This window comes from Lissotriton vulgaris, chromosome 1_1 (genome assembly GCF_964263255.1).
Source record: "Lissotriton vulgaris chromosome 1_1, aLisVul1.2, whole genome shotgun sequence".
NCBI classification, from domain to species: Eukaryota; Metazoa; Chordata; class Amphibia; order Caudata; family Salamandridae; genus Lissotriton; species Lissotriton vulgaris.
Window position 1 is genome coordinate 594136128 of NC_141685.1, and position 14568 is coordinate 594150695.

Below are 14568 nucleotides of genomic sequence, written 5' to 3' on the forward strand. Positions count from 1 at the left end.
TCTACCCGGTGATCTGAAACAGTGTGAGGCAGTATCAGTGGTGTCAGAGGTAAAGCAGTACTGAAGGGTATATTAAACTATGTTTGTGGGGAGTTAAATCTGTTGTGTGGTGGAACAGTGTGCTTCCATGGGGGCAGAGTGGACCAGCAGTTCGTACTTCTGGTAATTAAAGAAAATGTGATGTCTTTAGTACAATAGCAGTGATTCTTAACCTTTTGATTTCTGAGGACCTTTTGATTTCTGTGGCTTCCTGGCATCCAGATACCCCAAAGAATCATTATGGGAATCTGGGAAACCCCTCTGAGTGATTGCCGGAAGTGGGGGACATCTGCTTAAGCAATTTCGATGATTTGAACCACAAAACAATACACAAAAAAGAAATAAGCATTTATGAAACAAATACACAAATCACAAATAAATATACAACTCAAATTTTTCATTTTAACGGGATGGCTGATGCTTTTCTTAGTTTAGGTGAGGCCATCTAATCCATTGTCCATATTGAATACTGTTCGATGCATTTGTACTGCTACCACGAAAGAATCTGAGGACTCTAGCTTAATTGTTAGCCTCAGGTTTCAAATTCATTCACATTTATGGATCGTTTTAAAATTTCCAGTGTTTCATTTCACTTTTTATTTATATACACGTCAATAATGTATTATTTACTAAGCAGTCGTGGCCCCCTTCAGTAGGCGCTGCGGACCCGTAGGGTTCCCCAGACAACATGTTAAGAACTGCTACTCTGGAAGTGGTTAAAAATGAATGTTCTATGCGCTCCCCTGTATGCAGAATCTTTTAAAAGGTTTGTGGAATTCTCTTATGTATAGCATCAGAACCATGACATTAAGTTTTTTAATGTAATGTGTGGCCATTGCCTTGAAGGGCCTCAGACTGGCTCTACACTAATTCCTGTCACCTTTGTAAATACCCTAAGATTTGTGTTCGAGTCCTCTCCTTCTCCAGGAAAATTGACCATGCCATGTCCCTGTGTTTATTGCCTGTGAATGCTCCAGAAAATCATTCCTCTCCTCCCAGCATGAAGGAAAACCTTTTCAAACCCTTATTTTATCCTGTCCTCAAACTGTTCAAAAAGCTGCTTCCCACCTGTCTTAGGACTTCCTCCCCGTGCCCTTATGTCTAATCACCCCATACTTGCCCACTGGTTACCAGCCACAAAAACACATCATAGTTGCTTTTTTTTTGTTTTTTACCTCCTGGCCCTTTACAATGTTGACCCCCCCTCCCCCAGATCTCAGGAACACAGTTCAGCTCTACATTCCTTCTCACTCCATGTGCTCCGCTTCTTCCATTCTTCTCACATCACATTTGCTCACCTTGGTGGTCATTTTGCTTTCTTAATAGAAAACATTGGAATTCTCTTCCAAAGTTTGCATCTTTTAATAAACAACTAAAAAACATGGCTATTCCAGCTTCTATAACTTTCCCACTGGCTCAGTTTGATACTCTCTTTAAAGCCAGGATTCCTTAAGGGTAGCAACCCTGGCCTACAAGCTCCAATAATTCTAAGTTGTCTGATAAGAACTTTACATCTACCATTCTGAGATATTAGGTTCAATGTTCAATCAGTATCTAAGAAAAATTCTTAAGCAAAGCTTAATGCTCACATAAATGTTGGTAAAGGTTTAAGTGAAACCTGTAAACAGAGGTCAACATATCCACTGGCTCCGCTCATTTGAAGATGGTAAGTTTTGATTGTTCCATTTTGAGTACTAGAAATCGGTGTTAACTACGTACACAGCTATGCCAGCTATACTCATTTTTGGATATGAGACAATCTCTAAAACAACCGCCCCACCTGAAGTTAGCCTATCGCTTCATATCAAATTAAATCTTTCCTTTTCTCAGTTGTATCCTCCATCACCCACTTTAATCCTAGACCTGACATGTGCTTTTTCAATATCTTATCCCTCTCAAGACTTGCAATTTTCCACATTAGTGTTCTCTTCCAAAGAAAGAGAATGTTGTTGCCCTTATAATTGATTTTAATTTGGCATATTTTCATAAAAAGCACTAGCATTTTGTATTCATTGTATATTTTAAAGGAGAACATACTTCACTTGTACCTAGAGCTAATTATTTTCCTGCTGCATCACATACATACCCCCCCTTCTATTCTGCTTTTGTAAACTAACATCTTGCCTTTCCTGAGTTCACGTTGGCCAGACTCTATTGTTGTGCTATGCAAAGGGCTTCAATGCCACTTGCGGCTAGGCCAAGCTATATGAATGCCCAAAACGAAACTGTTTCCCATGCAAAAAGTTAATATTTAAATCTGTGTCCATTTCAATAATAAAATGAAAAACAATTACAATTCTTATGAATAAGTACATGGAAAGCATCAAATATTTGAAACACATTGGGATTAAAATACGTTTCAAGCATACAGAAAAAGGTTGCACAACACATTCACACTGGGAAATACAGTTTACTTTTAGCATTAGCTGAGTGGCAGAAGAGGTGATTGGCCGATTACATCCACGTTGTACTCACCCACCAGCTGACAAACATGCCAGAAAAACCCACAGACTTGTGTCATTTCGATGAGTTTTACAAAATGCTGATTAAAGGACAGAGAAAGCAATGGATAAACTGTAAAAGCAGATGAGCACCTTCGACACTTTCCAATAAAGAACAACCATCAAGCCCCCCCCCCACCCCACGAAATAATTTGACCCATTCAATAAACAAAAAATAGTTCACATTGGGATAAAAGAATAGCTACATTTTAAGGTTAGGGAATTACAGCAATTGACATTAAAATGGTAAAAGATCCAGTAAGGATTGCTATAGAAAATGAAGTAAAAAATGTACCTGTGTAGTAACCATAACGATCTTTAAAATCTGCAAACCAAGTTTCCAAGGTATTTGACATCTAGCTCTGTACTTTTCACATGGATTCATAAAGTAAAACATCAGGTCCTTCCTTAAAGCATCCTCTTTCTCCTTTTCAGAATCCAGTTCAGTCATTCTAGATCGGACAAAACAGCTCATCAAAACACATTCTTGGGAATATAACAATATTGTGGACAGATCATCACATAGATTGTACATTGATTGATACAAGTCCAGTAAAAAATAGTAGAAGGTATTTTTGGCAAATATTTTTGAAATCAAAGCAATTAAATGCAAGGCAAATATAGCAAGGCCTGCTTTTCATTCGGTCTTGTATGTCTTGAATGAAAGAATATTTTTACAATACCAATGTACTTTTCACATCCTCCTTTCTTGCTGGATCACTTGACAGCCCAGCACCAAAGATACTGACATTTGAAGAGGAAAAGCATGGCGGTGCGTCTGTGCGCATATGGAGGCAATTGCAAGCAGAATAGCCTAGAGATCCTTGGACGAGATGAAGAACCTCTTGCAACAGTAATATAATATTTAGAATTAGGTTTGCATTCTAGTTTTTAAATTGTCACCTTGCCTTTAGTAAAAGGCATCTGCCAATGGGCAAGCTAGCTGTGCACAAGATGTTCGCACGGACGTCATGCCGTCACTGCCATGTTACCACATCCAATTTGAAAGCTTTTATTTGGTTAAATAAATCAACAATATAAGCAGTACAATCATAAATGAATACAATGATAATTATAAAATATAGACTACAAATTTAATCAAATATAGGCACATAATGGTTCTTAGACATAATAATCCAGATACAAAGTGCGTGTGCCCGATTTATGTATGGACCCTAGCGATTTATATAAACATATATGGTCCTAGTACAAAAAGTGCAAATGCATAAAGTTACATGATGCCCTAAAAATCGTTCAGTCAAGTGTCAATGATCATAGATTTCCCAATACTGATAGATTTCAGAAGAAATATAGCTAAATAAAAAAACCAAATCCTGGGTCCTCTAATCTAAGGGGCAACTTCATGGCGTCTTGAGTAGATCTTATATTATAATATAAAAAGAATTGTTATAAATAACATTTTCTAAAATGAGAGTCAAGTTTGCAAAATAATAACATTTATTTATGCGTTTTTATATAGCGCAGACTTTACCCGAAGGTGTCCGAGCGCTTCACAATAGGAACAGAACTGATAAATGAGAACATTACAAGTGAGCAAAATACAAAAGCAAACGTTACATTAAATGAAGCAAAAATGACAATCGTGAGCCAACAAAATACAAGAGGTAGCAAACGGTGCATTACAGAAGTGACAATCGTGAGCCAACAAAATACAAGAGGTAGCAAACGGTGCATTACAGGAGGAAAAAGTGACGTATGCAGGTTACAAAAGCGAACAAAGTACACATAGAGGTATAATACTGCAATATATGGAGGACACTCAAGCACAAGAACAAATGTTACGTAGGCACTGGTGGCACTTGTGCAGGTATTGAAAACAAACAAATGTAAGAGGTAGAAAACAGTGTGTTACAAGAGAAAGTGACGGGTGCATGTTACACATGAGTACCAAACACAGGTAAAAGGATAATACTGCAATAAATGGCAGACTCTCAAACCACAAGAACACACAGGGAAGACACTTCCATAGTCATGTAAAGTAGATTTTTCTATAATGGAAGAGCTTCCTTCAGATAATAGAGAGGGCATGGATTACATTTGGAAGTGTCTTTGAAGGAGGAGAACTTTGAGGTCAGTTTTGAAGGCCTGGGAGGAGGTGGTGGTCCGGAGCTGAGGCGGAAGTGAGTTCCAGATTCTCACCGCTCTGCCTGAAAAGGATTGGGCCAGCGATCTTTCCTTCTTGAAAGTGGGAGGTTCAAGCAGTAGATTTTCCGCATTTCGTGATGGTCTAGAGCCTCCAAAGAGTTTCAGTTAATTCGCCAGGTAGCGTGGAGAGGAGGAGTGCAAGGCTTTGTGGGTGATGCAGGTAGTCTTGTAGATAGTTCTAGCCTCGATGGGAAGCCAGCGGAGGGTGGATACCATGGGAGTGATGTGGTCGCTTCTTTTGGCCCCATGAATGAAACGAGCTGCTGAATGGAGAACATACTTATGGGGGGGACAGGTGGGATTTGGGGAGGCCAGTCACAAGAGAATTGCAGTAGTCCAGTCTGGAGAGGACCAGCGATTGGACCAGGGTTTTAAGGTCATGCTCCAGGAAGAAGCGACGAATCCCTCAAAGAAAGCGCGGTTGGTATCGGGCAGACTTTGCAATTGAATTAATGTGGGAGAGTAGATTGAGTTTTGTGTTGAGTATGACACCAAGGGATTTTGCGCTGTCGACTATGATGGGTTTATTGTTCAGCAGATTCATCTGGTCCATCCATGATTGAACCAAGGGAGGAGAAAGTGAGGAGGAGAGGAGGAGGAATTCAGTTTTGGAGGGATTCAGAATCAGTTGATGTGTTGACATCCAGTTTTGAATGGAGTCGAGGGTAGAGCTTAGGACGGAGAGATCGTGAGTGGAGGCAACCTTGAGGTAGATTTGAGTGTCGTCTGCGTAGAGATGATAGTTGACCCCAGATTTACTTAGGAGATTTCCCAGAGGTTCCAAATAGAGATTTAACAATGTGGGTGCAGGGGGAGGAGCCTAGCCTGCAACCATGATGGCTGCCTAGTCCTTCGGCTCCGCCGACCCTTCCGCTTTCCTCCCGTCCCGTGACCTATCCTTGCATCCATCCTGCTCCTGAGTCGAATTTTCGGGCATGGGAGAGGACCCCAACTCTGATGGTGTGTCTCTCTATGCGCTCCCTGCAGTGGAAGCGGTGTAGCGTTCTCGCCTTCTCCCGGACGCCGCCCGGCGCTGCAGGGTCTTTGTTCCCCGGGATCGGCTGCCTTCACCCACAACAACAGCGGCCATAGTAGACGGGGCCGAGCCGGCCTACGGAGTGCAGCGGCTGCATTGGGTCTTTCCTTTGCTACTTTATATCCTGCCTCGCTTTGCTCCTCTTTACGCGGGGGGCATGCCGGCTGCGATCGCAACAATGTATCACTGCCCAGACTTGTGGATGCCTTTGTTCGCCTCCTCCCTCACTGTGTGATGCGGTGGGAGCCATCTTGAAGACCGAGCAACCGCAACTTATTTCTCACGATCCCGGACTGCACCTGGGGACACGGCCGCTGCTGACGCTCTGTTTACACTTGCACAGTGCAGGATGGTCTATGTTCCCTTTGTGCCCCCGGCCCGGCGATGCTATGAAGGGCACCGGCGAGGTGCTCAGCTTTGCTATGGAGACGTGGGTGTCCGGTCTGGTGGGCTGCCACGAGTTTCCGAGCCCCGTAAACAGGGAATCGCCACATCCTTCCCTCCTAAGGCACCAGTGCGGATTGCGGACATTTTGGAAGCCCTGGATACCTTTCGAACTGCTTTACGTGAAAACGCCTGTGACCTAGGGCACCGTCTAGATGCTGTTGTCTCTGTTGTGCTTCTACCAGACCGGGCACATTCACGAGTGCGGGACGCTGCGCTGCATCTTGTGTCCGACTTCTGTGGACTACCTGCCCAGATGTGCTCGGAGGAGTTGGAGGTATGTGATTTCGATATCCTTGAGACGCTGTCTGTGATGGAAACGCAGCGGTCGGATGTCTGTGTGCTGATTCAGGGGATGGGGTCTTATCTACGGACGCCATGTTTGGATATTCCTTTGTGGTCTATTGGAGATGCTTCCTACGTTATTCTGCAGCTGCTGCCACTGCCCTGGCCGGGTGGTTCCTGTACCATTGTCATCTACATGGCTGTGTTTCGGATGGACTTTGATGGACACCCCCCGCTCAGATGTGGTCACTTTGCTCGCTCGCCTCTTCCAAGATGTCTACCATGGGGCTGGACTATGTCGCTGCTTCGCATCGTAAGGGGCAAGGTTGAGGTTGTCTCCTCTTATGTTCGGAGGGTTTTTTCTTGTACTGCTAGGATATTGATGGACTGCTGGGGTCATTGAATATAGGTATTGTGTTGGTGGCGGGGTCTGGGATCGGGCGGCCAGAGTGATATGTGCTGGTAGTTTTGGTTTTATCTCTGTGGCCCTCCTCCGATCTTCTGTGAATTACGTTATTTCTTTTCTTTTCTTCTTTCCCTTTTCTGTTCTAAATTTCGGGTTCTATTTCTGGGCGACAGGCACACTGCTAGGGGGGGGTAGGCCGTAGCCTCCGCATGCGTGCAGGGTGGGGGGGTTGGGGGTGGGGATTTTGTTTAGTTTCAGTTTCTATGGGCCTCCATTTTGTCCTTTTCTTGGTTTCTCTTCCTTTTTCCTTTTCTCTTTGGGTCAGACGGGTGTTTAGGGGTAGCGCGGAGTATTCTTTCTGCTGCTCATTGTTTTATTATTGTGGATGTGGGAGTACTGAGTCCGTGGGGCGGGCGATCGCCAGCATGTACTGTCTGTTCGTGGTATTATCCTGAAGTATATTATTCTTTGCTGCTTTTTCAATTATTCTCTCTCATACTGTCGCTGATTTGCTGGTTCATTGCCTGCCATCTGCTTTGATAAATTGCTCGAGTCTGATCCTTCTTATCTACAAAATATAAAATTAACCTAATTCCTCCTTTACCCGGCGGTCCCTCTTTCCATATGCCATGTCCTGGACACTTTTCGCATTTTGTTGTTTGGGACTGCTGGACTTCCCTATCCTTACTTTTTGTGCTATTAATTGCTTCGAGGCCGGCCCGTGTGGTTGTGGGCCCGTAACTGTATTTCTCTGATGCACAATAAAGGTTTCAAAAATTTTAAAAAAAAAAAAAAAATTGGGTGCAAGAATAGAGCCTTGGGGAACACCTTGACCCACCGCCAAAGGAGATGAAAGACTGTCCACTATTTAGATCATTTGGGGTCTATCAGAAAGGAAAGAAGCAAACCATTTAAGCACAGTGCCCTCCATGCCCATTCTCTGCTGAAGAGTGTTGAGGAGGTTGTTGTGATTGACAGAGTCAAAGGCTGCCGAAAGGTCAAGGAGAATTAGAAGACAGGACCCCCCTGAGTCTAGTATTCGCAGCGCGTCATCGATCACTTGCAGCAGGGCAGTTTCAGTGCTACAGTTTTGGATGAAGCCGGACTAAACATTGTCAAGAAGATCATTGTCCTTGATATGACGAGAGAGTTGTTTCGCAACACATCTTTCTGTGATCTTCGCAAGAAAGGGTAGGTTAGTGATGGGGCGGAAGTTGTTGAGGTCATTCACATCCACAGTGGGTTTTTTAAGCAGAGGGGTGACCTGCCCATTTTTGAAGGGAACAGGAAGGGAGCCTTGACAGAGGGAGAGGTTGACCGAGGTCCAATAGGGAAGAGAATGGGTATAGAAGGCAATGGCAATGGCACTAGTGATGGGGTCGAGCGAGTGGTTGGAGGGCTTTGTTTGGAGGATGCACTTGAGGAGGACATCTTCAGAGATGGGGTCGAAGTTCTGCCAAATGGCTAGTGATTTGCGCTCCTCTGGAGAGGTAGGATGAGCGACCTGAACCACAAGTGATTTCACTTTTTTGTCAAAGAATACAGCTAAATAAGCAGCTTTCTTTGTAGAATCCTCCAATTTGGAGGTTGGGGGAGAGTAGTTAGTATTCTTGATGAGATCAAATAGTTTTTTGGGTCTATTTTTAGCTGAGTCAAGGAGGGTTCTGAAATGTGATGCTTTCCCAAGGAAGATTGGCTTGTGGTACTTGGATCTTGCTGAAAGAAGCGTAGCCAAATTATCGGTGGAGGGTGCTTGCCTCTATTGTTTCTCCAGGAGTCTTAGGTGCTTCCTTTCTTCATACAGGGATTTGTTGAACCAGGGTGCTGAGGGAATGGGCCTTTTCTTTTTGCTTTGGAGAGGTGCGACGCTATTGATTTAGACTGCAAGGACTGAGAGGCATTGTGAGGTGAGATCGTCAACATCTAGGTTCGGGTCTAGCCTTGGAAGTGACAGCAAAGCTGATTCACAGAGGGAAACAGTGTCAACATGTTTTGCGTCACGGAAACAGGAGGTAGCCCAAGAGTTATAGAGTGTGCTAGGTGAAGAGAGAATGGAATGAGGAGGTGGTCGACCAGTCTACGTGAATAGGGGTAGCGATAGAAAGCATGCCTGCTTTAGAAATAACAAGGTCCAGGATTGAGCCCTTAGAGTGTGTTGATTCTGTGCAGTGTTGGATAAGATAGTTTGTAGAGAGGAAGGTGGCAAGCAAGATTGCGGAAGAGTCTTGTAGGGAGCCCCAGTGGAGATTGAAGTCACCCACGAAGGTCTGATTGTCACTTTATGCGTATTGGTCGCTGATGAAGTCAGTGAGTTCCTCCATAAACGAAGGGCCGCTGCCAGGTGGGCGGTATATGACATGGAATCTGAGGGGTGAGAGGTGGTGTAGTTGAAGCTCAAGAGATAGACATTCAAAAGTGCAGAAGGCGCGGATGGGAAAAACCTTGAGTTGAAGGGAGTTTCTAAAGAGGACTGCAACACCTCCCCCAACTTTGATAGGTCTGTCATTCCTGAAAATAGAATAGCCTGTGGGTAGAAGGAGATCAAACATAGAGTGAGAGGTATCGTTGAACCAGGTCTCTGTTAGGAAGAACAGGTCAATATTGTGAAGGGTGATGGTATCAGAGATTTCGAGTTTGTGTTTTATTGCAGATCTGCAGTTGTGGAGCAGGCAGCGCAGTTCTTTCGAGACTATTTTGGTGATGGGGGCACTTGGGCTAAGAAGGGTGATAGGGATATTATACCTATATGGGGGTGCACAGGAGGGTTTAGGTGGATGCTTGGTTCTGACAGAGGAGATGTTTGGAATAGAGTAGGTGGTGGTTTACTCGGAGATGCTGGTTGAAGAAGGGCGCGTTCAAGGGCTTGTGTGAGTGAGCGATGTTTGCAGACAACCGGTTATGCTTGGCTATGATGGGGTGAGGGGGCAAGGTGCATCTCGTGGGAAGGTGAGAGTTTTTCATAGGAGTTGAGGTGAATGGGAAAGTTGAAGTCTTAGAGCTTAAAAGTGAAATGGAAGCTACAAGCTGGGAGATGGAGGTGATAAGAGAGCATAGCTTATTTTCAAGAGAGTAGGGCAGAGCACGGAAGGTTGGGTGTCTCGATAGCAAAAGGAGGGGGTGATATAGGTGGTGGGAGGCAAGGAGAGGTGGGAGGACAGGAGGAGAGTTTAGGTATAGGGTTCATAGGTGGGGAAAGGTGGAGGTTGAGAGCGGGGGTTGGTGTATCAGAGGTGAAGTGAGAGTTGTCTTTGTTTGCGTTGCACGAAGGAAAGGAATTTAGGACATGTTTAGGGAGAGATGGGTGTGGAACAAGACGGTGGGGAAGGAGGGAAGGACTGTGAGGTATCATAGGAGTGTAGGAGGTTTGGAAGGAAAAGAGGGGAGGTGGTTGGAGAGGTCCTGTTGGCTAGGAGAGGTGGCTGTGAGGGAACAGGTATCTGGTAGAGTGGGGGGGTTGGGAGAAGGGGAAGTTGACGAAAGGAAATGGTTCTGCTGGGCCTGATGGGGGGAGATGGAAAGGGTTACCAGGGGGGTATAGGGGGCAGCACAGCATTGCTGGCGGAGTGGGGGGGAGGAGAGAGATGCAATGGGATTGTGAAGAAACCGGGGAAAGAAGTGAGGGGAGGAGGGGGTAGGGAAGAGGGAGGAATGATGGGAGCATAAGGAAAGTTAGCTGGGGGAGGAGGTTGGCGGAGGGGTGGAATAAAAAAGGGAGTACAAGATAGGAATAGGGGGAAGAAATGAGATTGGGGTACCGGGACGGTGCAGATTGGACGAGGAGCGTATTACCTAGTGGTAAGGCTGACGTGACGAAGGGGGGGGGCATACTGTGAAGTGGGAGTAAAGGGAGAGGAGGGCACAAGGGAGGGGGAGGGTAGGGGAGGGGGAGGGAAGAGGGCTGAGCTGAGCCTCCCGAGGGTGCAGCCTATTGGAGTGTAGAGGGGTCAGGGGGGAGAAAGGGAGTAAAGGGTGGAGCTAGATGGAGAGTCAGGGGAAAACCTGGTCGCAGAGGAGGTGAGTAGGGAGGGGAAGAGGTGGTCAAAGAGAGAGAGACAGGTGTCTTTGCCTTGGATCAAGACCGTACCGTTGTTATAGATTGAGATGGTGAGGGAGCCGTTGAAATACGCAGAGGGGGAAATCTTTAGTTGTTTCCCGTTAAGGGAATTAAATAAGCTGGAGGACCAAGAAGGGGTGTCGTGAGTGAAGAAAATGAAATCATTTTTGCGTTTCCCAGAACGACAATTGTAAAATTGGTCAACAAAAAGGGAATCAGGGAAACGTTCAATAGTTTTATGCTTCAATCGTTTTACTGAAGCTTTAGTTTGGCCAGGAGGATAGATGATTTTGTAGCAGTTAATTCCATCCTTAACTCGAGAGGTGGCCATGTTGGGAACGTGAGAAAGAGTGCGGGGGGTATGAGACAGGTGTTACTAGGAGAGCGGTGGTGATGAGAAGTATAAGGACTAAAAGGAGGCACATATTCCAGGCGTCGGGAGTGGAAAACTGAACTAATGTGTTGTCCGGGAAGAGAGGTGGGTATTTGTTGGGCTCTTCATCTAGGTGTATATGAAACCAACTGGCACAAGATCATATTTACAAGGGAAATGATTACATATGATAGGACCAACTGGATCACTGTCAAAACCATCACAATGCACAATTAGTCAAAGTAAAGCAGATCACAAACGAACACCCAGTGACTATTGGTGATCACTGTACTTAGCATCAGCCTGTAACATAAGCACATTCGGCACCAACCGCATTGTACGCCCATAATCTCAGCAGACCACTATTGGACCCTAATCAGAAACCATAATGTCAAGGTTGCTGCCAATGCAGCGAGAGTCCTGACTCAATCAGAAATGTCCCCACTGATAAAGGTGTCATAAGCGATGCAGCAGGCACTACTTGCAGCACAGCTGTAAAAGGCCAAAACAGTGCAGCTGGTACTGCTTGCTGCGCAGCTGTAAAAGGCCTAAACGGTGCAGCTGGCACTACTTGCTGCGCAGCTGAAAAAAGGCCTAAACGGTGCAGCTGGCACGACTTGCTGCGCAGCTGTAAAAGGCCTAAATGGTGCAGCTGGCCCTACTTGCTGCGCAGCTGTAAAGGCCTAAACGATGCATCTGGCACTACTTGCTGAGCAGCTGTAAAAGGCCTAAATGATGTATCAGCAGAGGACTTGCTGCGCTGAAGAGAGTGTGAGCCTTTCCGCCCTCCTGTGGAGCTCAGCAATTAACAGGCTCAATCATCGCTTAGTAGGGCAGAAGGTGTCGGGCCCCCACAGGGTTGAGGAGAGGCAGGGGGGGAAGGCGTCAGTCCCCGCACTGAAGGGTGCCCACGTCGGACAGTTGCTGCCGAAGCCTCTAGGTGGCCGCCATTTTGTGAGGATTGGTAGGGTGTATCAGCAGAGGACAAACAGTCTCACTAGAATTGGAGACCGACTTACTTGGGCCCCTTCGTTTCTGCTGGTAGGTCTGGGGGCGGGTGTACAATCTCATACCATCATATGGTATGAGATTACCTTGTCTTACTATGTCCCAGTTTTAGGTAGTGTCCCGGTCTCCCTAATCTTGCTATATCCTAGTGTATGTAGATCATATAGTGAGTTGATCGTTCCAAGATGGCTGCTTCTTTATCTGTGGATTAGTCCTATTACTCTTTCCAAGCCAAGCCTGCTTCCGCAATCCTGCATGGTCCTTTCTTAATGTTTGCTCCCGGGGTCCATGTTTTAGCAGCGACCTGAGGGGAGTGGTCCTTTCTTTGTGTTGCCTCTGCTACTGATTCTCTGGTTCAATCATAACATGGGGGTGCTTGAACTGTACAAGTGAGACTGTCTAGGTCACCACTGTGCTCCCCCTCCTCAAAACATCTCAGGGCGCCCATTCAATTAGTGAATTCACTAGTGAAGTGTGGGATAGCAGCTCGACTGGCCGTGAGCGAGAGGCTCCACTGCCTTGGCCTCTCTGCGCGCTGGCCTCTGCTCCCACACGCAAGCACAGCAGGCTTGCAGTACAGTCCTGCAAGCCCGTAACACAGTCCCCACAGGCACTTCTCCCAGCGCGCGTACTGGACTCACCCGCTGTCGCCGATGACACACCTGCCTCCGAGCCGGGCCGCTCACACTGCATGCAGAGTCAGGCGCCGGCACAGGGCAGAGCCGCCTCTAATGTCCGTGAGGCTCACAGAACTTCTGGTCCCCCTCTCGCACCAGGGCCGTATTCTTGCATCATCTGGGCCGCGCCGCGACATCCGCGCAGCCTCTGCACTCCAGCCCGCCAACAAGGGTCAAGGTCTCAAGGTCAACAAGGTCATCCGCCGTCTCATCTTCCTCTTCGGAGTCGCTCAGGAAGGGGTTAACTGAGGCCCCGGGAGCGCCAGCCAGCAGCTTTGTCGGGAAACTCCATCAAATGTGCATGGTTGAGCAGAGCACTGTTTCATAATTGGGAAATTAACAAGATGATGTATGGTACCCAATCTTAAGCGTGTCAACACAAATCGATGTAATGCTCTTGTCACGACTGACAGGTAAGATTGGAAACCCTGTTTAAGATCCAGTTGCAGATAAAAAATAAAGGTTGATTGGTTCTTGATAACACGGGAACAGACCTCTCTTTTATGGGTTAATAGAATCAATTTTATCTCCGTTCAGTCAACAAAATCTAACACTTAGGGTCCAGCCGAATATCACAATTAAATAAGAGTTTAAACCAGTACAAGATATAATTAAGCCAAGGTATTCTTAGACAATTCTCCATTTTGAGACAGTCCCGTATGATAGATTGGGTGAACATTGTCTCCTCTTTTGACCATATCGATTTCCATAGTAGAAGAGGGCGCAATGAAGCCACATCTGAAACATATTTAATGCCCACCTCATGATGAATACGTTCCGTAGAGACCGATAAAGGGACACACAACAAGCGTTTAAAAAAAGTTTTCAGTTTGTTGTAATAGATTACCGTGGCAATGTCCCCATACACCTGCCCCGTAAAGTGCTGCAGTAACACATCGTATCTCATAGATTGTCAACATATCTTTGATACGTCGATGGCCAAGTTTAGCAGCAAATCTAAAAATACCATTGATATTTGTCAACATCTTAGAACAAGCATTTTCCTGTTCCTGAGCCCATGCCTGTTCCCTGCAAATGTAATACCCAAATAACAAAATGTTTTGACTATCTAGACCATAGAGCCTTCTATATGGTAAGATCTGGATGTTATTGGGTTCCTGCCGCAAGCCATAACAAAGGTTTTCGATGTATTAATTAAAAGCTTTCATTTAGCAATAAAAGCAGTAAAATTATCGATAAGATGCTGTAACCCAATGGGGGTGCGAGAGAGTAAAACCGCATCATCAGCGTACAAGAGAATTGGGTTAGGGTTCCCATCCACCATCAGCGCATCAGACTCGAACAATTTCAGGGCTGCGTCTACATCATTGATGAACAATGAAAAAAGTAGTGGCGCTAGGACGCAGCCCTGTCGGATGCCTCTTAACTTTAAAAAGGGGGGTATATTCGCCTAAGTAACCGTACCGCACCTTACTTGACAGCTCCCCATATAATCTTGCCAAAAAATAAACTATCTCTTTAGGTGCACCCATTTCTAACAATAAGGGCCATAAATTAGAATGGTCTACCAAATCAAAAGCACTGCTGAGGTCAGCAAAACAAATACAAATTACCCTCC

At 45.7% G+C, this 14568-nt stretch overlaps 1 protein-coding gene across 1 annotated transcript in view; it reads right to left on the bottom strand.

Annotated features, from left to right (window-relative positions):
• MCOLN2 (mucolipin TRP cation channel 2) overlaps nucleotides 1–14568 on the bottom strand; it is a 416948-nt gene that overhangs the window by 332886 nt on the left and 69494 nt on the right. Inside the window, exon 2 of the mRNA XM_086954049.1 lies at nucleotides 2836–2992. Within this exon, the coding sequence (XP_086810175.1) occupies nucleotides 2836–2992 (157 nt within the window). The remainder of the gene's footprint in view (nucleotides 1–2835; nucleotides 2993–14568) is intronic.